Below are 21460 nucleotides of genomic sequence, written 5' to 3'. Positions count from 1 at the left end.
TCGAGTGATAAGACGATAAACTGCAACATTAAGAAAGTGATGAAAAATGCTTTTTGAGAGAAGAAAAACCTATTGAACGCGAGCGCATTGTTGAGAAATTTTGAAAATCGTGACGCAATTAAAAACTCTGAAAAAAGGACACGTGTCACAAGAGTGCAGCACGAGATACTGTGACTAATAAATAGAATCAGATGAGAAAATTAATATTAAATCAAATACAAAGCGCCAAACTTTCTAAATAGATGACCCGCATTTCCGACTAAAGCAATGTGGCGCTTCTGAAGAATGTGCTGGAGAAAAATGAAAGCTTAATAGAAACCGGCCGCCGCAGACAGTATAGATCAATGCCTTTGCGCCAATCTAGGATAGTTCATCTTTCCGCCTTTCAAAATGCCGAGAATTTCTTACTTTCTGCAGTAATTATTAGGAGTCACAAACCTTGATTTTCGAGCTTTTTGCGTTCAAATTCGGAAATAAATGAAATGACGATCAAATCAAAGATAAAATGTGACGATTGCAACGTCGAAGCAAGAAAAATTGGAGGAATAAAGTTAAGAAAGAACAAAGAAAAAAAAAATTAAAATCATTTATTTTCTGGCAATTCACGGCTAAATACGACGAAAACACACCGGTTTCCGCAAAAATACCTGTGTTTTATTGAAAATTAACTCGTTTTTTACTCGTCACTCGGGAGGGGCTCTTTTTGTACTCGTTCACTTTTCAGTGGCCCGTCTTTTATTCTTTCGCTGATTTTTTTTCGAGATCACAGCCATTATGTATTCTTTTACTTTATTTTTCTCATTTAGTGGAGTTATTGCTCTCTTTTGCTCTTTTTTGCTGGCTTTTTCATCAATGAGATATATCGATAGAAATAATGCAAACAACAAAAATGAACGAAAAAATAATGGGAACTTGTCAAGGAATCAGGTAAAAATCAATAATCATTGCGATTCTGAACAGATCACATGACAAGTTCTTAGCCAAGAACAATAAAAAATGAAGATGAAAAAGTATTGCCAAATGGGCAGTTAAACTGAAGACAATTAAAGAATGATAAGAGAGGAAATGTGATAAATTATAATGGATATACAATAGAAAAAATCGAAACAGTTTCTGATAGGCAACAATAATAAACGGGAAGAAAAATTGAGGTAAATCTGAGGTTAAATAGGCTAACCAGCCAGATAACTAGAAAAGTAACCATTTGGAAACAACGAGTAAGATCACCAAGACAATATTTTGAGATCAAAGTTCTAATATAACTAGGACTAATCATTTAGCAGGTCATCTTCTTCGTCAGACTGAAATCTTTTTTTAAATTTAATTTTCAAGTGAAAACCAAGTTACCTCAAGATTGCTCGGAATTGCAGCGAGCAACTGGTCGGCAGACATGTTCGTATCAGTTGAAGGGATCTCCTCGATTCGCTCCGTCTTCAATTCCATCTCGAGGTCCACACCATTCAGAACTTTGCCATCCGCCATTGCCTAAAAATTAACATCTTATTTAAAATCGAGTCCCGTTTAAACTGAAAACTCACTTTCAACGCATCACCTGTTTTTCTAAACGGAAAAACGGCTGTTATGAGACCATCGTCGTCGGCTTTAACACTGTGATCAAAAACCTCACCGAACTTCTCCATATGTGCCATCAAATCAGTGACCAATTCATCCTGGAAATAATGTGTTTTTAAAATCTACAATTTAAAGAAAACTCACTGTTACACCTCGAACGATGACAACACTGCTCATTTTAGATTGGGGCTCGTCTCCATCGCTTCCTGCTTTTCGCTTCCGGGTCGAATCGTCCGATTTTTGTGGATTTTTAAGCTCTTCAATTTGGGCTGCAATCTCATCAACCACCATTGACTTTTCTGATATTTTGAGCAGGATTCCGTCGACTTCTTCCTTGCATGCCTTTATTTTTTTATGCAGATGTTTGACCAATTTGGTTGCATTCTTCTTATCAGTTTCATCAGTAGACGTTCTCGCCTTGATGAGCAACTCCTTCTGTTTAACCATCCACTTGTCAAGAATAATATTATGCTGATTCTGAGCCTGAACTAGCGTCGATAAAATACTCTTCTCTTTCGTTAATCGTTCTTTAGCATCCTGGATCTGCTTCCGATAGTTTTGAGCAGCAACACTGACAAATTTTGATTCTTGCACTGTGGCAATCTTCGGCTTTTCGACAGGTTTTGGTGGAGAAGTTGGAGATGACGGCTTTCCAGTTGCGTTTTCGGATCCTTCGCCTCCAGGATTATGCCAAAATACTTTAATAAACCTATTATTGAGAACTGGAGTTGGAGACTTGTAAGCTTTGCCAGCGTCAAATTTGGAAGCATAAGTAACCAGAGCTGAATCGATTTCTCCATTATATCTAACTTGGATATTATCGACAGTTCCAAATGTGGCAAAATGTTCATTGAGCTTTGCGATCGTGTTCATCTCTGGTGGAATCTTGGCAACTTGAAGAGTACAGTTATCTCTATTGATCGCTCCAGTGAAACCTCCACGGGCAAATCCACCACGACCTCTAATGTTTCCTCTTCCACGTGGTGCTCCACGGAAAGAACCCGGCTGAGTAACAACTCCTTGAGCAGCGGCGGGTGGTGGCTGAGAGTAAGAAGAAACAGATTGGGGAACATATTGTGCAGCTACATGTGGTTGTTGCCATTGTCCAGGGATCGGCGGTGGTGGTATACTGTAATTGTTGAGAGCAGGAGCTTCAGGGTTGTATTCACCAGCGGCAACGACGACTCCTGGTGGAGGTGGATTGAGCGGATTGTATCCGGGTGGAGGCAGACTGCAACTGTATGAGATTAGATCATGAGAAGGGAGATTTTGCAAAGAATTGTTAGATAAACATGGGACGTACGAGAAATTAGGAGCGGTAGCCGGGAGTGGAACCATTGACCCAAGTGCATTCTCATCAACTACAACCGGGTCACGACCGTGATAGTATGGACACTGATCTCCGCGAATGCAATATCCACGTTCCTCGAAATCCTTACAACGACGACGACTGCTTCTTGATTTGTATGGTGGAGTTCTTGAGCCACTGGATGATCTGAAAATGTTATAAGTTAATCAGAACCCGAATCAAAGTTAGCCATGGTTACACATAGATGGGATTTAACTTTTCTAAAATTCATTACCGTGATCTGGATCGAGAACGACGTTTGCTGTGACGATCACGATCACTTGATGAAGTACGCCCACTTCTTGAAGTAGTCGCGCGGCCTCGACGATCTCTTGGGGACCGTGAACGACGGCGTTCCTTGTCACGAGACTGCTTCTCCTTTTCTCGATTTTCCGATGGAGGTGGACTAATTCGCTTGCGCAATGGGCGGGACTCGGCTTTGCTGGCTGAAGGAGAGCTGCTTGACTTTTGAACACCCGGTGGAGCTGTAGGTTTCGATGGCTTCTCAGCTGGTGCCTTTTCTTTTTTAAGATCAGGCGCAGTTGCTGAAGCAGAGGTAGGCGCTGTTGATGCCGGCATATAGCTTTTGCTTGTGAGTGCTTCGAAGACTTTGTCGACGAATGGAGCAGTATCTGTAAATGTATTAATTGAATGACGTGAGCATTTCAAAAAATGAAATTTACGGTCTGTTAAAAACACATTTAACTGTTCATTGGTAAATGCTTTCAGCTCATCATGTCCCTTATCCGGTTTCTTGACTAAAGCCAACACGTATTTCGCGAGAGCATTTGGATCAGCGTCAGTTCTTAAAAAAAAGTATAAGTAGGCTGTCTAATCAATGAAAAAACTTACATTGGCGAGAGCTCATCAGAGAGCCAATCGAAGAGAGCATCCTCATTGTCGATGTGCATGCTTTCTTTGATATTTTCTTTCAGGTTTCTTACCGAGTCTAAAAAAAATTCGTTAAAAAATTGGGAAACGAAGATCACAGCGAGAGAGAGAATGAGAGAGTGAGAGCAGGTGAAAGTAGAGAGAAAAAAAAAGAGTGAATGAAGATGAGACGCAAAGAAATGCGAGAATGTGTAATTAGGGTTTTCATTATAAGGGAGTTATTAAAAATACTCAAAATTTGAACAGAAAGTAAAAATTTCGAAAAGAGAAATAACATTATAAAGATTTCGCAATATTTAGAAAGTTAGAACAAACAGAACATTTCGAAGAAAAACACTTCGTTTTTTCGATCTCAATAAACTACACAATTTGCACTAAAATCTATGAAACTAAATGCAAAATGTTGAAAATATAATTATCATTCTTGCTTTTTTCAACTACAATTGGTAACATTAAAAGTTGAGTGCATTGAAACAAAAGAGCCAGTAGAATTATAATCTCTAAATGATACACTGATAATAATAAAGAACAAAACCTAAAATGGACAAGAAAAAAGGAGGAACCAATGGGGTACGATAATGATCAAAAATTGGCAGCAGCAGCCAACAGGCGTTGCGTACGTATCTCGGCAAGCGGCAGTGTGTGTGGAAACACTGCGCATAAATACGAAACATGGAAGGAGCGAGGAGGACTAGACAAGAAATACACACGGGCGGTCGAAACAAACTGGTCTCCGTCAATGTTTTCTGGACTTCCAGGTTACCGTACTCTTTTTACACGCGGAACATTGTGTGTGGTGATTGATTGTCAAAGAAAAAATAACTGATTGATTCTGACGAATAGCGAAAGATGGATTGGGATGATGATGATGATAAGATGAAACTGAATGTCTAAATATAATTGGCAATATTTTTGATAAAACCTTGTAACATACCACCGGGAAAATGTAAAAGATTAATTCCTAAAAACTATTGATGGTGAATTTTCATCGATTTTTTTAATAATTGCCTTCATTATCGGAAAGAATTTGTGGGTTTATTGTTCTATTTCAGTTTTTTTTTTCTTAAATAAATACATATATTTTTTACGAAAAACTATGAAAAATCGATGCAACTCCCGTATCAACAAAAGTCTAGAGGTACAGTACTCTTTAAAGGCGGACGTATTTTTGTATTTTATAAAAAGACGTGTCGAGACCAGGCACCTTATTTTTGAAGCAAAAATCGAAAAATCTGGGTATTATCAAAAAAGTTATTTTTATTCTAAAATTACGAGCTTTCATATTATTTTAGGATCACAAAACGGCGCAAATAGAAATTCGAAAAAAAGTAAGCTTTTGAAGTTAATAAATTTGAACTAGACCAACTTGATCGTTAAAATCTGATTGTATTGATTGGAAAGTACTATTCTAAAATCCGGATACTAAAAAAACTAAAAATTAAGTAATTCCAGATGTCAAAATGTTGCGAGAGAAGAAGGAAGCATCCTCCGCTACAATTTCGAAAATCAGATCCAACATGACAGCCAGCGAGCTTCAGAGATAGAGACAACGCAAAAAAAATCGCGGCATGAGCAGCACTCACTGAAGGGGAGAAAGAACTCACACTCAAACTCATTCATTTATCCGCCAGCACCATCCATATCGTTCCTATTTACTTTTTCTTTCGCTTCATTTTACAGGTACTCGGAAATACTTTCTTTTCGTTTTTTACCCGCTTGTCTCTTGAGAAAGGCGAGTAGTACATTGAATAAAACGTCATTTTTTAGTCAGGGTTTGTTTTTTCTGATCTCACATGCCAAAACTCAAACATTCAGTTTTGTTATCTTGATGTAACTTAATTGTTAACTTAAACTCAATTATTTTTACCTTGCTCAACTCCTACATTCTAAATTGGAAGCTATTCCGTTCGCCTCGCTTTTGTTTTCTCGTGTGGCTTCTCTTCTTCATTTTTCATTCTCTGGGGCTGGCAATTGCCGTTGCTCTCTGTGCTCTACTCATCGTATCAAGCTCTTATCACAATTCGTTGTAATATCAGATGAAATTCATGCGCCCCAATAAAAAACCATTGGATATTCACAAATAGTTCCGCTTTGATATATGATATATCAAAATTCGAGGTTGTAAAAATTCGTTGTGATTTACCAGATTGGATTTCTAACAACGTCATTCGCATTTAACCAAAGAAACTTTGCCAGATTTTTGTATTTACCTGAACTTTCGTTAAAAATCGTTTGCACAATTCGAGAATAGCTTTTTTCGGATTCTAACTATCTGTTTCAGAATGGTGAGCGATATTTCGAACTCTCGAATACTACGAAGACGAAGTTCTACATTCACAGATCCAACTAATTTATTGGCAGTTCATGAATTGAGATCGAGAATATTACAAGTAAGCATTTAAAATATTGTAGACATTTAAAAGGATTAAATTTAGGATCCGGCAATATCAGTAAAGCATCTATCAGATGACGTTCATAGGATACGTCACGAAGACTGGTGGTTAGACAGGTTCTTAGGATCGGTTAATTACGATGTAGATATTGCATATGCAATTATGTTAGAGTGCTTGAAATGGAGAAGAAACTTTGAAGTGGACAGTAAGTTAAATAAAAAATAAAACCTCAGATGAATTTAACAACAATAATTCAGGAATCAGTCTGCTGTCACTCAAGCCATTACTAGATAACCAACTGATGTATCTTCACGGAAAAGATTTACAAAACCGGCACATGTGTGAGACGGCAATAAATATTGCAAATGTATAATAATAAATGTATATTCCAGTATGGATCATGATGAACAAATATAAAAATGGAGATGACGGCTTCGAAAAGCTGTTTACATTTTGGATAGAGCGTCACTACATGGAATACAAAGGATGTCAACCATTGACCGTTTTCATTGATATGACTGGTACAGGACTCAAGAATATGGTAGACACTGGGTAGTGTACGCAGAGACTGAAAAATGATTTTCAGAGCTTTGACGCAATGAAGTTTATTATACATTCCTCCAAGTATTATTATCCAAACTCAATTGAATCGATTTTGATTTTTGAAAATCCAGCGATCTTGAATGCTTCATGGAAAGTAGGTGTTTTTGTTTAAGTTGAAATTCTGACTTTATCAAAAGAGAGATTTCACACTGAAATTAGATACAAACGTTTCCCATTTCACTCTCACAATGCGAAATTGTTTCAGGTAATCGGATCTTGGCTAGAGTCTTCAGCTGCGAGTCAAAGACACGACTTACTCACATTTGTCACCAAGCTCAGTGTCACTCATTACGTACCAAAAAGTCATCTGTTGGAGCACCAAGGAGGCACCGTAAGACTTTTTTGCTCCGCTTCTTTTTTTACATTTTCATCCCGTCTGTGTACATCCATCACCAGTTTCGTTGTTTCCATGAAATAGGCCCCATTTTCCATCATCTTGTGTGTGCAGAGGGGGCCACTTGTGTTTAACACTACTCGCTGAACCCCACCACTGGCGATACGAGAATGAACTCTTTCGTGTTGTAACAAGCGGCCGGCTCCTGAGCCGCCTTTCTGACCAGCGCTCCCCGGCTGTTTCTACTCTTACTTTCATTGGTTTTTTTGAAGGATACTTTCAAATTCACCATGGACGAGCTTGCCAAATGCCTTCCACCACCACCGCCACCAAAACCTTCACCAAAATTACTTCAACAACGAATGCACTCTATCGACGATTCTACAAATAACAACGTAACTGAATTTGACTTCTCGTCGTTTCAGAAAAGAGTACGTTTCTTATATTTCTCATGAAGAATGTATTTTAGATGTAACGAATTACCTATTGCCAACATTTTAAGACTGACACTATATAACTAAATTAATAAGATTTTCAAATCTTGGGAAAAGTTGAGTATGCATAACTTGACACAATTTAGGGTAAATTATTTGGTAAGACGTCTAATTACCACCTAATTTTAGAATGTCAAGTTCGACGAGGAATCTACAACAAAACGAGCTCCTTCTTTGTCCAGAAGATCAAGTCGCGGACCGAAAAGCAGAAAATCGCATATCCCACCATCACTTCGACCACTTATTGAGAACCGAGTTAACGCACCAAGTGACGATTGGTCGTCCAATGACTTTGTGTCAATAACGTAAGTTTGACTTTGTGTGATACTTGAAACATGGTGTTCTTTCAGTCCGAGAGATGAATTACGACTTGAGAAACTCGACGGAGAAAATGACTTGCTTGATGTCGTCCTTGTCAAGAATCAGTCTTCGGACACACCGATCATGTTCAAATTCAAAACAACTTCGCCTGAAAAATTCCGCGTTCGTCCTAGTTCTGGAATAGTACAGCCTGGAACTACGGAAATCATCAGAGTTTATCTTCAATATGGTGAGGGAAGAATAGGAATGATATGATAAAATAATATTGCATAAGCTTTTAGAGTACCGACACTCGTGGAACAAAGAAAAGTTTCTGCTTCTTACAATGGAATCGTCATCAACAGACGTTGAAAGCTTCTCTGAACAGTTCAAATCAGCAAGCAACAAGGCAGAATTCAAATTCAAATGTAGATTGTCAGAAAATTTAAAGCTTGATCAGCCAGAGGAAAGAAGATCAAGCTTTCTACTCCAGCAGCAACAATTATTGAGCAAACCAGAGGGATTTTCTCTCGGAGGTTTCAACATCTACTTGCCTATAATAACTCTTATTCTCTTTCTGTTTTTGATCTTTCAATTTTCCTACATCCTACAAATGAGATCAGATAATGCATTACTCAGGGAAACCCTAGTTTCGCTCTCTTCTCAAATTAAAGAGGCTTCTGTGCCACTTCAGGAAACAATTGTTGAAGCTGTTAAAAATGAACTCTAAATGTTATGGAAAACGTGAATAAATGGTTGATTATATCAAAATGTCCTACAAACAAAGAGAAGTATAAACCTTACAACAGGAATTGGGATAATATTTAGTGCCAACCAGAGTTAACTGAAAAAAACACGTCCAATGCTGTACATTTCTACCGCGAAACCTTGAAAACCTTAAGATCCGCCAAGAAAACAATAAAACTCGTACAAAAAACGAAAAAGCAAGTCAAAAATAGAAGAGCAAAAGCAAGAATAACAAACTTCAAAATCAAAAATAAATCGATTGGCCTCGTAAATCGATGTGACCCCTATGGGTCTCACACAGAAGAGACGAGCAGCGAATAGTTGGCTGAGTATCAAACGTTAATGCGTGTGGGTCTCTTTTCTCTTTTGCGTGAAGCGAATTTTTTCCATTTTTTTTTCGTTTTGCGGTGATTTTTCCATTAAAAATTACTGAAATATTGAAAACTTAAGGAAATGTGGTGTTATATTTGCCTATTTCACATCGCCATGCAAATTAATAAATTTAGGATGTTTTTTCGTCTATATTTCTTAATTCTACCTTTATCGTTTACTTAATTTTTTCTGGTTGAAAATTATGTTTCTTATGTTCATATTGTTTTTTTTTCAGGTAAAATGTCGAAGAGAGGACGTGGAGGAGCTTCCGGAGCCAAATTCCGCATTTCCCTCGGTCTCCCAGTCGGAGCCGTTATGAACTGCGCCGACAACACCGGAGCCAAGAACTTGTTCGTCATCTCCGTTTACGGAATCCGTGGACGTCTCAACAGACTGCCAAGCGCTGGAGTTGGAGACATGTTCGTCTGCTCCGTCAAGAAGGGAAAGCCAGAGCTCAGAAAGAAGGGTATGTTTTTTTTTTTAAGAAGACGTTCTTAACAAAATAGTTTCTCAAAAAGAATATGGCTTCAATGAAAAAATTATTCATTTTCAATTTTTACAGTTCTCCAAGGAGTCGTCATCAGACAGCGCAAGCAGTTCCGCAGAAAGGACGGTACCTTCATCTACTTCGAGGATAACGCAGGAGTTATCGTCAACAACAAGGGAGAAATGAAGGGATCCGCCATCACCGGACCAGTTGCCAAGGAGTGCGCTGATCTCTGGCCAAGAATCGCTGCTAACGCTGGATCCATCGCTTAAGCTGTTGTTTTTGTTGTTACAAATGAATATTAATTCCGTTGAACTGTTTGCAAGTTGAATAAAACAGAATGGTGTTCGGGTCATTAGAATATTTCATTTAAGTTTATTATTTTTAACGTTACTTTCCTATTCTGTTTAGACAATGGGAAGTTGGAATCGTCGAAACCAAGTCGGCAATAATGACGATCAGAATGTGAGTAACATTTTCAATTCAAGCAATCAGTTTCATAACGTTACTTATGCCTTGCAACTGTTTTAAAAGTAATGTGCATGTTCAGGAATACAAAGATCTGCTAGTTTTCGGATATGCTTCTACAATATTTCCAAATGATTATCAGTCGGAGCACATTGCAGAGGAACGACACACAGTGCCATGTCTCGGAGATCCAGAAAATCGCGTGGATAGGTATGGTTTTTTTCATTATTGATGAATCTCTAACCATTAAAAATCGGCACAACGAAAGAGAAGTCGTTTGGCTTTTTTGCTGAAAGAGTAACTGATTCACTGGAATATATGGATTTTATAAGTGGTGAGTTTACTTTCCTAATCAATTTTATATTAGGTGTATTGATTTTTCTGCTAAAAAACTTACAGAATCAAGGTTTTGACAGAAAGCTTTCATGCCGGTCTTCGATGATTCCGATATTTCCTCACAATTTACCATATAATGTTCAATTAGTTTTAAATTTTTCTTCAATCCAATTAATTGAAACAGTTCACCAATCGTTTGCTGATGACACAATTTTTAGAAAGCTCAAGTATTAAAACAAATATAAACCACAAAAGTTGCTTCGTTTGTACGGGTCTATATAATTTAAAAATTATTAATTGATTTAATTAATTTTGAATATTCAGGTCGATCGATTGGCTGGCACACCGAACATGTCAAATAACCGTGAGTATTTCGAAAAAAAAGTGCGGGAAATAGTCAAAACTACGATTTGAATAAAGAAAATTTCGCCACTAATAAATGATTTTTCAGGTATGACTGTCGACTTCTGTTGCCATCAATCGACGTGGCAATCAAAAGAAATGGTTCGCCGTCTGAACAATGTCCTACAGAAGCAATGGAAGAGGATATGTGTGAAGAGGAAAGATATCTTGATATGTATAAAGATATTCAAAGTATGAAACAGCTTTATTAGCCAAAAACAGTTATTTTTAATTTCAGGAGAGCAAGAAAAAGAAGAAGAGGAGAAGCGAAGGAATGACCAACGAAATGCCATTGGATTCGATTACGGAACAGGAAAAGTAAAAGCTCGAGAGAGTGATAGTGAGGATGAACCATTTGAGCCGCCAGAAGGAATAAAATTCCCCGTTGGTCTCGAGTTGCCTTCGAATATGAAACTTCATCATATTATCGAGAAGACAGCCTCATTTATAGTGGCAAATGGTACACAAATGGAGATTGTTATCAAGGCGAAGCAAAGGAATAATGCTGAACAATTCGGATTCTTGGAATTCGATCATCGATTGAATCCATTTTATAAGTATCTTCAAAAGCTTATTCGTGAAAAGAAATACATCCCAGATCTCAATAAAAGGCCAAAAAAGCTAACGAAAACGTCAAGAGCTTCTACTTCAAAACCTGCAATTTCTAGCTCCCTTGCTGCAATTGCAGCTGCTCATGGATCAGATTCAGAAGATTCAGATTCAGACTACGAGCTTCACCCATCTCTGTTGTCCGGCGGCGCGAAACGTCCTGTTACTCCAGAGAAGCCAGGAGCTATTGGTCCACGGAAGAAGCCTGTTGAGCCGGAGAAACCACCAGATTTCACCCTCAAGCCAGTCGGTGATATTTCGCAGAGAAATGATGTTTATGCGGCGCTTTTCAAGAATCTGGCGCACGTAACGAGGCAAGCTGCAGGTGTAGAAGAAGTTAAGATGAATGTTGAAGAAGCTAAGAAAGAGAAAGAAAATGATCATCTCGACGATCCAGAATACCGGGAGTGGTACGAAAACTTCTATGGACGTCCGTGCCCATGGATTGGGCCTCGTCCCATGATTCCAGCAACTCCAGATCTTGAGCCCATCCTTAATAGCTATGCGGAACACGTGGCTCAACGTGGATTAGAGGCAGAGGCGTCTCTTGCAGCCCGAGAAGATCTTCAATTGCATTTTATGGAACCTAAAAGTCCTTATTATTCATATTATCATCACAAAGTGAGTTTTTTGTAATTCAAGAATATAAGTTTATGCTCCGTTTCAGGTTCGTATGCATCAATGGAGAATGTACCAACCCATTGAACAAAATCTATCACCACTTGTTCTCAACTCACCAGCTCCACCATCGGCTGTCAGTTCACCAGGACCTTCCAGTCTTATGAGCCTGAATCTATCGACCCCGGAGCCGCCACTCAATCGAAGGCAGAGACGGCGTCTCCTAGATTCCAGCCGTCTTGACGAGTCTATCACTGAACCAGGAGTCATAGATCCAATCACAATGGTAAGGAATTCTTGCAAAATTTATGTATCATCTCTTCATAGTTACAGATTCCAAAAAGTGTATCGACTCCTGCAAATCTAGATATTCTGAAGACACCTATATCATTTTCCCTTAGAAACGACGAGCCACGGGATGAATCAAGTTTCCGATTTGATCCGGATCTGGATGAAACTGCAGGACCTTCAGACACAACTGCAAACTTCAGTGATATTAGTGGCCTATTCCCTCCACCAACACCTCCTGTAATCCCACCATCCACTCAAATGCAAGTCGATCGGAAGGAAAAAGCGAGAATTTTCATGGAGAAGTTGCTTCAAGAGAAGAAAGCAAAGAAATTACAAGAAGAAGAAGAACGATCAAAATTAGAGGAAGAGACACGGAAGAAGGCTGAAAAGATATCAGAATCATTGTCAGAACGGAAAAATACTGGTAGATCGGATCGGAGAGAAGAAGCACCCAAAGGGGCGAGATCTCTCGATGAAATAATTAATAATAGGATCAACAGTTTGCTATCCGAATCTGGTTTTGAACCCGTTGAGGAGATGAAGAGAACAGACGAGGATAGGGAGAGAAAAAGACATGTAAGAATTTTTAGATTCATTGGTAATGGATTTAAAATTAATATATATTTTCAAATTTTCAGCGAAAACGAAGCCGTTCACGACGACGATCTCGCTCCTGTAGCCCCAGAGACCGATCACGAGAGCACAAAAAATCCCGAAAATCCGGTAGACATCATCGATCTCGCTCTCGTTCCTCATCCAGAGATCGTCATCGTCGAAATCGCAGTAGAAGTCGGGATAGACGGCGGTGATTTCTTGTGGAATAATTAATTTTTTAAAGCAATTTTCTCATAATTTATATATCATTTATTTTTGTTTGTCGAATAAATTAACAACAATATGCCTATTTAGAAAAAAAGACCAATAAAGGAATTATGGAGGAGCAAAAAACCGCGTGTCAAAAGAATCATTATGCAAAAGTGATTTGAGCTGCTGCTTGAACAGGGCGAGGGGTAAAATATAAATTGAAATGCAGAACATGAATAGATCAATAATGGATGGAACTGTAAATACAATAGGGGAAACAGTAAAAACATAAATTTAGCCGTATCGAAAAGTGGGTGAAGTTGGAGATTCTGCAGAAGAGGCAACCATTTCTTGCATATCTCGAATAATTGTCCGAGCAACTTCTTCGGCAATCTCTTCCTCACGGAGTGTATTCTTATCCAGGTACTTTCGTAAGGTGGATTTTATTCTGAAATTGTTTTCTCTGAATTTCTAAAATTACGCTCATTCTTCAAGGATTTCGTACCAATAAGGAACAATTTAATTTAGTTTCGTTAATAATAACCTGTTCCCACTGAGTTTTAATGTTTTAAATATTTGTTCAAGTAACTTTCGTCAAAATTATTACAGGAAAACTTGAAAAATAAAACTTTGGCGGCGTTGTGTACTGTACAAACTTAAAGGTGCATGCATTAAATGTTTTCAACAATTAAGTTCTCCCGCCGAGACCCAACTCCCCATCAACTTGGCAGCGCCTTTAACTCGTTTTCGATTTGTTTTCGTGTTTTTTGGAGGAAATTTTTTTTCATCTTTCCGGAAAAAAGTGAGAGAAAAGAACAAAAAAACCGCTAATCCAATATGTCAGTCTTTGATCAATTTGCTGTAGCAACTACAGATCCCAATAAACTTTCTTTTATCGCAAATCTTCAAACTATTACCCACCTCATTGGCTTTTGGGGTGTCTGTGAATGTGAATCATCATATAATGCATGATATCTTCCCATTTCATCCACCTCCGCCAATCTACTACTTCTTGGTGTCCTCGGTGTGCTCCGTTTTGATGAGCTCGGCGATCCCGTCGGTGTTTGAGTGGACTCGTCCTTGTCATTCATTTTTTTCTCAAGAACTTCCAAATGTCGACTGAAAGCGTGTGTCAGGGAGTCTGTGGACGATGCCACATCAGATGAGCTTGCCGCCCGATTTCTAACTTTCCTTGGCAACTCCACTGTGAAGTCGATGAATGATTGAAGCTCTCCAAGATAGTTGTGATAGTACGAAGTTTTCAGGAAATCCGACAAGTACTTCTGCAAAAAAGAGGGGTTTGGTCACTAGACACGGAGAAAGTCAATACGAATGGCCATGTTTACAGCCGAGAGCTTCAGGACACTTTTAACGAGGGGCTGTTCTGTACGCGAACAATAACGTGACTTGTGAAAACGGGCGGTTGAGTGAGAATTTTGGAAGAAGAGGGGAGAAAATAAAAATAAAAAAGTTTTGAAAGGTGGAGAGTTCCAAATCACTTATGTATTCTAACCTAAAAATGAATATCATGAAAAATTCCAAATTTATAGAAGAGAGAGTTTTCTAGAAATTTGTATTCCTTTGTGAGGGAAAACATAGAGTAGCGGAATAGAAAAGTAGAGAAATCGGTTTTTGAAAAATTGGTTTCATGAATATTTTTTTCTGGTTTCGTAGTCTAAAATTTATGAAAGAACAACGATTAGTCTTTTAGGTCTCGACACGATTGATATAATTTTTAATATAGTTTAATCTTCAAAAAGAATAGTCCAGAATATGGAGGGATCTCATTTTCCGAGTTTCAAAAATATGTGTAAGCAAACTAAAGGCTTTTGCTCTCACAATGTGGAACTTGATACGCTTTTCGTATTTTTGGCTATAAAAACTTTCAAAAAAAATCAATTTTATTATTTCTAAAAGAATGATTCACATTTTTTCACTCTGTTTGGAAATCTGCCAGGTTTGTTTTTAAGTGATGCTATTGGTTCACAAACCACAGTGGCCGCCTAGTTATTTCAGCTTTTTTTGAAAAAAAAAATCAACTAAAATGAGAAGAGAGAATGTACACATTCAATTTTAGGTGTAACTTACATCATGAAGCCTAAAAAAGCATGCAGTCTTTGCAGTTCGAAAAGCTTTTCGATTCGGTCTTCCAGATTCTTCACAAATCAAAGATTCCATTTCTGCACGAATTGCTGATCCCAAATCAATCATATTTGTTGCTTGCATTGAAAAATATTTTTCATAAAGTGCCATTGCATCTCCAAGTGCTTCAGAATCTTCCATTAAATCCAAATTTGCCTCAAAACTATCACATCCTAATAGAAATTGAATAGTATCATGATCTTCTTTCTCTTTTATAAATTCCAAAAATGATAGAAGCAATGGTTGAACTTTCAGAATATCTGCCAGACTACAACCATCAGAAAGTACTTCCAACTCGTGTTTCTTATAATAAACACTATTCTGAAATTCATCAAAATATCGATATTCGAATAGAGATTTCACAAAATCCTGAGCTTCATCAAAACAAGACTTTTGTAGTGGAGACGCAGATAATTTGTCTGAAAATAAAGAAAGTTTATCTTCAATAAAATTGTTGCATAATCTGTTTTTTAAAGTTTCCAAAATTGATAAAGATTCAGAAGTGCTAGAGAAAAATAACCCCCTTTATTCCACTTTATTTTTAATTTTTAAATTTTGTGAATGGCCTACCATCTACAATTTGTTTTATTTTCCGTGGCAAGGCTAGTGAACTTGTTGAACCGTCATCAATATATTTGTCATAAATACTTTTGGCATCTCGAAGGGATACTGTAAAGTTGAAAAGTCATCATTTTTTCAGGTCATTGCTTAAAAATTGGGGGCACAAGTGGATCGTACCAATCAAATTGACATTTTTTAGATATGAAAATATATTAAAATCCAACTCACACTCTTGTGCAGCCTGAATTTGTTCTGAAAAACTTGATTTGAATCCTTCAACGTGCATCCAAAATTTGATTAAATTGAGTTTATCAGTTGAGTCAAGGTATTGGATAAAATATGACAAAGCTGACGAATCTATGAGAAGTCGATCCAGGGAAAATGCCAATTGAGGCTTTTGCTTCACTATTATTCCCTCGTGATCTGACCCGGAACCTGGAAAATTTTCAATAAAATTTATAAGAATTATAGACCATGTGAAATCTGGGTTCTATAATGTGAACATAAAATATGTTTTTTCATCAAAAAATTTGCCAATTTTCTCTGACTCTGGGCCACGCCTCTTTTGTGGGCGGGGGTACGACGCGAGACTCTTGATCAATTTCGCCCTGTTATAAATGTTTTCCTACTTATCAACTAGTATTGGGTTACTTCATATTTTTTCGAGTTTTTCAGAATTTTTAAAATGTGTTCTCAGAAGTTACAATCAACTCACCGATATCCGCTGATTGTTGAGCAACTGTTAATGAATTTCTCTGTGCTGGAATACAAATATGATCATTTACAAGTGAATCTCTATGAGCATTCCCATTTTGATAAGCTCCGTCAGATGACGTGGCAGTATGACCTAAATTTTTTCAATTAGATTATCGATTCCTTACGTGGTTTTCTTAGAAACTTGCCATTTTGTTCTTTGTCTTTTTTGCGGCGAAGTCGCCCGAGAAAACTGCTCATTTTTCAATATTTTATGACATTTTCTGAGTAAAATTTAGAAAATCGAGCTTTATGAAATAAATAGAAGGGATTTATTTTTGTCCACAAGAGGGTTATCAACTTCTGCGCACCCCCTGTCTGCACGTCTCCGTCTCTTTTCTCTAAAGCACACGACAAACGCGTCAACGACCACTCGAAGAAACGAGGCAAGAAAATATATGTCAGCTGCGACCTTTTTTTAGCGTTTAAGAAATATTTTCTTCAATATTCTGAGAGAAATTCAAACTTCCGCCATTTTACTACAATAGTAATTGGTTTTTTTAAATTCCAGTCGAGACGCAAGTTCCCAGAGTTGATTGTGTTCCTTTACATTCTAGCGTTTTTCACGTTTGAAGTTTTCAAACTATAGCAAGTATAAATGCTTGTGTGTCAGATTTTTTTGTAAAATATTATTGAATTTTTAAAATTTTACGAGCTAATTAGTTTTTTAGATTTTAAAAACCCTGTTTTTTAAAAAAACACATCTTAAATCCAGTTCTTTCCATAAAATAGCAATATTCCAGGCGAGACCAAGGTCAAAATGTTAAGTATGTTCCTTCAAAGCAACCGTAGTTATCATTCAAATTTTTTTTCGAATTTTTTCGGCTCTAATACTTTATTCCCATTTGTTTTTTCTTTTTAAGTGGGGTTTTTTGCAGAAAATGGAAACAGAAACCGCCACAACTCCAACAGGAAATACGGAACCCACCGCTGCAGCTTCCGCCGAACCACCAAAGTCAGATAAGGTGACCGTAAGGCTGAGGAATATCGCAGATGCGCCAGTTCTTAAAAATAAGAAAATGGTGGTGAATCCAACGGACACTGTTGCTTCCTTCATCTTGGTAAGAATTGAAATTCTTAAAAAATGTGAAAATAATATTATTTTCTTCCAGAAATTGCGAAAACTGCTGAATATTCAAGCCAACAACTCACTCTTCTTGTACATTGATAACACATTTGCCCCATCTCCTGACACCACGTTTGAGGTTAGTTTTAATTTGAAAAACTCGATATAATTTTATAAAAATCAAATTTTCAGACGCTATCCCGATGTTATTCTGTGAAAATCACCGATAAGGAGATTCTGGAGCTTCAGTACAGCATTACACCGGCCTACGGATGAAAAACATGCGAAGCGGGATTTTTTAAATGTATTATATGTACTTGATGTCACAATAAATTCACTTATACCACAATTTCATTTTTACTTTTCAAAAAAATATAATATGTTTTTTCAAGTCTTTATCTACTTGCTATCTCCACTTCTCAAAGAAAGTAACAGGAAATAAATTTTAAAATATTTCAGATCTCTAGATAAAAGATAATGAGCAAGGTAAGTCTTAGAACTTTTTTAAACTGAAAAATTGAATCTCAAATTTAAGAAAATCGATCACGATGAGGATGATCGAGATTCGTCGGAATACGAGGAAATGGATGATGATGGGGAAGAAGCTGAGATTGATATGGAGCAACACGAGATGATTTATGAAAAGGATATTGAGCCGGTCGAGCAGTTTCAGCAGGAATATATTAGTGATCAGGAGCCAACTTCGAGCAATCATGAAGAAATTCCTGTTAGCATGAAAATTGACTACGAAGGTTCATTATTTATAGAACTACTGGAAAAATTGAAAAAAATCAAGTTTTGAAGTTTCCAAACATTTTTTTGGGAAATTGAAAATTTGATCTTCCAGGTCCAATTTATCTTTTGAAAAACTTTTAAAATTTGAGAAAAATCAAATTAAACATTAATTTTTACAGAAGTCTATCCACACAACGCCGTTCAAGTAGACAATGCTCACGAAATGGTTGAAGCTGAAAAAGTTTATTACGAGAATGAAATGGAAGATCTCGTTTATCATGAGATTTACAGAATTGAAGGCAATCAGAAACAGGAAAATTATAAGAGTATGTGCATTTAAAACTGGAATTTTGATTATTTAAAAAATCCGGTTAAAATTGCTAAAAAACGAAACAAAATTCAAATCTTTGCGAAAGGAAATCCAGAAAAAAAAATAACATGACCTTGAAATTTTCAGGAATCCGAAATATAGTTGGATCAAGCGCCTCCTGTCTCGTCTGCCAACGTTCCGAATCCGAAAAAATCCGTCTTTTCAAGTGGCCAAAATCAGAAGAACTCAAAGAGCAATGGTTACATTTCTTTCGGCTTCCAGCTACAGTACTTCAGAGTGCAACACAAGAACCATATATCTGTTGTTATCACTTCTCAGCCGACACTTTTGTCATGGTTAGTTGGAATTCTACGAATTTCATGAAAAAAATTATCTCAAAGCACGGAATTAAAAAAAAGAAAGTTTCTCCAAAAAAAAACATCAAAAGACCCATTTTCGCCAAAAACACAAAAAAAAACCAAAAAAGGCAAGTCCAACGATATTGGGAAAATTTGAATTTGTGAAAAAGTTTGAATATTACAAAAAAAGTTTATAGCAGGAAATTTTTTATTTTTCAAGCGAGTTTTTTGAATTTTGAATTTTTCTTTAGAATTAATATTTCTTTTCAGATCGATGATCGAATCTTCTGGAAAATGACCGCACTTCCAAAATATCGACAACGTCGTCCGGGGCTCGCCGAGCCATTTCCATGGGAGCCCGCTGTAAAGCATAAAATGGAAATGATGCAATCAACCGATACAACCAACAATTCTTCAGTCGTCGAGTACAAAATTCGCTATCGAATGCCTTTTAATAAGCATAAAACACGAAATGTTCATCAAGTTGCAGTAATGACTCCAGTTGCTCAACCACATTTATATTATGAATTTCATTTTAATCGATATGGTTTGAATAATACGAAATTCTACGCGTGTTTGAGTTGTCGAAAAGCAAAAACTGAAAGTGGAATTCGTGACGTCATTCGGACAATTCATCTCGATGGATATAAATTTTTGAGCAATGGAGATCCATTTAATGGACATCATTTTGCATGTAGACCTCATAATGTCTACGATTACAAGTATGTTTTTTCTTTTAAAAATATGAATTCACAGGATAAAATTCGATCAATGGGTCTTGGCAAAACATTTTTCAGCTACCGTACCCATGACAACGGTAGATTTGCAATACTTTTTCTTAAAACGTTTTTCAGTGATAATGTTGGAGAAAATTATTTTATTCATTTTTTCTATGTAATACAGGGAAACACTTCCACAATTTTAATTTTTATTTTTTAAACCTCCGATTGTCAAGAGAAAAGAAAATCTACCGTAACCGGAGGGTACGGTTGCCATAAAGTTTCAGTCGGGGCAAGACCTGAATTCAGATTTGAGTACAAAAATCGTGGCGAGACACGCCGAGGAAACATGTTTGCGTTTTTAAAATAGGCTTTCAAATCGTTTCAAAAATGACAATATACTTTAAGCATTTGATTTTTTTCTGATTTCCTAATCACTTCTTTTCAGATCATCTTGGCGTCCAGTTCCCGGTCAAAATGGAGAAGCCAATTTTCTCGATGAGGTTGTCTACGTTGATGAGGGTGGAAATTCCCTGGAATGGCATGCCGTGACCCGTCCCGGAGACAATCGAGAAGTTGAAGCGGTGCATGAGAAAGAGGATCCGCCGATTATGATGTATGATGGTAATTTCGAAGATCCCATCACCGAGGAAGTGATCGAAACGAATTATGTCTTGGATGAACCACCTGTACTATATTCCCAAGATCCGGATCGCAAGCCTAAGCCATCGAAAAAGTCCAGAATAAAGTGCCATCTATGCTTGAAGACCAGCTTTTCGTCAACACAAAGTCTGGTTGATCATCTTCAAAAGCACATTCTCGATGAGAAAGAATGCAAGCGTTGCCAGAAGCGGATCTCGTGTGATTCAAGAGCAATATGCATTCGGAGAGGTGTTTGCGGGAGTTGTTTTGTTGTTTAGATTTTCCTTGTTTGCATTTTTTCAAATCAATAAATTGTTGTTCGTTCGAAAAATATATTATAGGATTGAGAGAGATAGAGGAGGTCTTGCTGTGACAGCGTGAGAGATCTAGAAAAGAAATGAGCTGGGCCCATACAATAGAAAGCTTGTGTAAGAGAAGAAATTGGATTAGAAAATGAAACAATGATTTGGAAAGTTCATCTAATCACTGTCATCATCTTCATCGTCGCCTGCAGCGGCCGCGTGAGCTCGATTGACTCTCTTGGATGGTCCCTGGGCGCTCAATGTCTGCAGAAGGCTTGTTTGACGACCATCACAGGCGACCACTTTCAGTCTGAAATATTAATAATTATAGATCATCGAGAAACAAAAATTTTTATAGAAAATTAATAAACAATTGCTTTTTTCTAGATTTTTTATTTTTAATACAAATAAAAGAAACACTCACTTATCAATAGGCTCATCAAACGATCGCTGGGGATCTTTCAACGTGACATTATTGAGAATAAACGTCCAAACGTTATCACAATATCGATAAGTGAGCAGTTGTGTCGCACAAAAATTCATTTTCTCTTTTGGAAGCCGCGAGATTTGCTTGTTCATGCTTTTATCAAATTGTTGCAGAACTTTCGAAGCAAGAGATTTCGTGAGAAGTCCTTCGGATTCCATGTCCTCAAGAGTTTTATCGAGTGCCTGACCCAGTGTGGTCCCTCGGTAAAGAGCGTATGACGACATTTCTGGAAGATTCTGAAATATCGTTGGATTAAATTTTTCTCGAGAAGATGCCAGATATATTTTCAGATTATCAACCGAGAAACTATGGATT

The 21460-nt window shown here is 37.3% G+C and overlaps 9 protein-coding genes across 19 annotated transcripts; 6 read left to right on the top strand and 3 right to left on the bottom strand.

The window, feature by feature from the left end:
• Positions 1-570: 570 nt before the first annotated feature.
• On the bottom strand, positions 571-3875 carry rbm-26 (the record flags this gene model as incomplete). 4 transcript variants are annotated; one of them, NM_001361715.4, is made up of 8 exons in its annotated part: positions 571-1308; positions 1348-1485; positions 1539-1670; positions 1717-2803; positions 2876-3067; positions 3156-3552; positions 3604-3725; positions 3773-3875. In NM_001361715.4, 8 exons carry the CDS (start codon positions 3829-3831, stop codon positions 1297-1299), a joined length of 2139 nt encoding a protein of 712 aa, NP_001348727.1. The 4 variants fall into 4 exon arrangements, with proteins under 4 accessions (NP_001348727.1, NP_498234.1, NP_001348728.1 ...); NM_065833.5 differs by having other exon boundaries at positions 571-1301; positions 3773-3869; NM_001361713.4 differs by having other exon boundaries at positions 573-1301; positions 1717-2809.
• Positions 3876-5271: 1396 nt separating this feature from the next.
• B0336.12 (uncharacterized protein) lies at positions 5272-5355 on the top strand (the record flags this gene model as incomplete). The annotated part of the gene is made up of 1 exon (NM_001379727.1): positions 5272-5355. The coding sequence occupies one exon, from the start codon at positions 5272-5274 to the stop codon at positions 5353-5355; it is 84 nt and encodes a 27-aa protein (NP_001367329.1).
• A 737-nt stretch (positions 5356-6092) lies between these two features.
• On the top strand, positions 6093-8700 carry hpo-28 (Major sperm protein). Of its 2 annotated transcripts, NM_065831.6 has the most exons (10): positions 6093-6201; positions 6247-6409; positions 6462-6545; positions 6597-6745; positions 6791-6901; positions 7013-7138; positions 7414-7572; positions 7765-7940; positions 7986-8185; positions 8238-8700. In NM_065831.6, exons 1-10 carry the CDS (start codon positions 6094-6096, stop codon positions 8663-8665), a joined length of 1704 nt encoding a protein of 567 aa, NP_498232.3. In that variant the 5' UTR covers position 6093; the 3' UTR covers positions 8666-8700. The 2 variants fall into 2 exon arrangements, with proteins under 2 accessions (NP_498232.3, NP_001379556.1); NM_001392109.1 differs by lacking the exons at positions 6093-6201; positions 6247-6409; positions 6462-6545; positions 6597-6745; positions 6791-6901 and having other exon boundaries at positions 7121-7572.
• Positions 8701-9289: 589 nt separating this feature from the next.
• On the top strand, positions 9290-9892 carry rpl-23 (Large ribosomal subunit protein uL14). Its single transcript, NM_065830.8, has 2 exons — positions 9290-9520; positions 9617-9892. Exons 1-2 carry the CDS (start codon positions 9295-9297, stop codon positions 9811-9813), a joined length of 423 nt encoding a protein of 140 aa, NP_498231.1. The 5' UTR covers positions 9290-9294; the 3' UTR covers positions 9814-9892.
• Positions 9893-9952: 60 nt separating this feature from the next.
• swp-1 lies at positions 9953-13211 on the top strand (the record flags this gene model as incomplete). Of its 5 annotated transcripts, NM_001379724.2 has the most annotated exons (8): positions 9953-10006; positions 10092-10219; positions 10670-10709; positions 10797-10939; positions 10986-11977; positions 12024-12260; positions 12308-12841; positions 12904-13211. In NM_001379724.2, the coding sequence occupies 5 exons, from the start codon at positions 10882-10884 to the stop codon at positions 13072-13074; spliced, it is 1992 nt and encodes a 663-aa protein (NP_001367326.1). The 5 variants fall into 5 exon arrangements, with proteins under 5 accessions (NP_001367326.1, NP_001379554.1, NP_001379555.1 ...); NM_001392108.1 differs by having other exon boundaries at positions 10092-10709; positions 12302-12841; positions 12904-13158; NM_001025951.3 differs by lacking the exon at positions 10670-10709 and having other exon boundaries at positions 9956-10006; positions 12904-13074.
• Positions 13112-16862, bottom strand: rgs-5. Of its 2 annotated transcripts, NM_065828.9 has the most exons (7): positions 16675-16830; positions 16488-16619; positions 16001-16207; positions 15782-15880; positions 15158-15630; positions 13991-14352; positions 13113-13517 (listed from the first exon to the last, which is right to left on the bottom strand). In NM_065828.9, exons 1-7 carry the CDS (start codon positions 16724-16726, stop codon positions 13364-13366), a joined length of 1479 nt encoding a protein of 492 aa, NP_498229.3. In that variant the 5' UTR covers positions 16727-16830; the 3' UTR covers positions 13113-13363. The 2 variants fall into 2 exon arrangements, with proteins under 2 accessions (NP_001122672.1, NP_498229.3); NM_001129200.4 differs by lacking the exon at positions 15782-15880 and having other exon boundaries at positions 13112-13517; positions 16675-16862.
• Positions 16863-17403: 541 nt separating this feature from the next.
• Positions 17404-17923, top strand: lgg-3 (Ubiquitin-like protein atg-12). The gene is made up of 3 exons (NM_065827.3): positions 17404-17586; positions 17638-17730; positions 17784-17923. The coding sequence occupies exons 1-3, from the start codon at positions 17407-17409 to the stop codon at positions 17865-17867; spliced, it is 357 nt and encodes a 118-aa protein (NP_498228.1). The 5' UTR covers positions 17404-17406; the 3' UTR covers positions 17868-17923.
• Positions 17924-18050: 127 nt separating this feature from the next.
• Positions 18051-20688, top strand: B0336.7 (THAP-type domain-containing protein). Of its 2 annotated transcripts, NM_065826.4 has the most exons (6): positions 18051-18077; positions 18127-18343; positions 18506-18652; positions 18784-18992; positions 19266-19717; positions 20163-20688. In NM_065826.4, exons 1-6 carry the CDS (start codon positions 18069-18071, stop codon positions 20632-20634), a joined length of 1506 nt encoding a protein of 501 aa, NP_498227.1. In that variant the 5' UTR covers positions 18051-18068; the 3' UTR covers positions 20635-20688. The 2 variants fall into 2 exon arrangements, with proteins under 2 accessions (NP_498227.1, NP_001379553.1); NM_001392106.1 differs by lacking the exon at positions 18051-18077 and having other exon boundaries at positions 18124-18343; positions 20163-20686.
• B0336.13 (Transcription initiation factor IIA small chain homolog) lies at positions 20633-21381 on the bottom strand. Its single transcript, NM_001392105.1, has 2 exons — positions 21083-21381; positions 20633-20968 (listed from the first exon to the last, which is right to left on the bottom strand). Exons 1-2 carry the CDS (start codon positions 21367-21369, stop codon positions 20836-20838), a joined length of 420 nt encoding a protein of 139 aa, NP_001379557.1. The 5' UTR covers positions 21370-21381; the 3' UTR covers positions 20633-20835.
• Positions 21382-21460: the final 79 nt, after the last annotated feature.

The sequence above is a fragment of the Caenorhabditis elegans genome, chromosome III (genome assembly GCF_000002985.6).
Source record: "Caenorhabditis elegans chromosome III".
In the NCBI taxonomy this organism is placed as follows: domain Eukaryota; kingdom Metazoa; phylum Nematoda; class Chromadorea; order Rhabditida; family Rhabditidae; genus Caenorhabditis; species Caenorhabditis elegans.
Note: the sequence above shows the minus strand (reverse complement) of the source record. Positions and strands in the feature narration are given on the sequence as shown.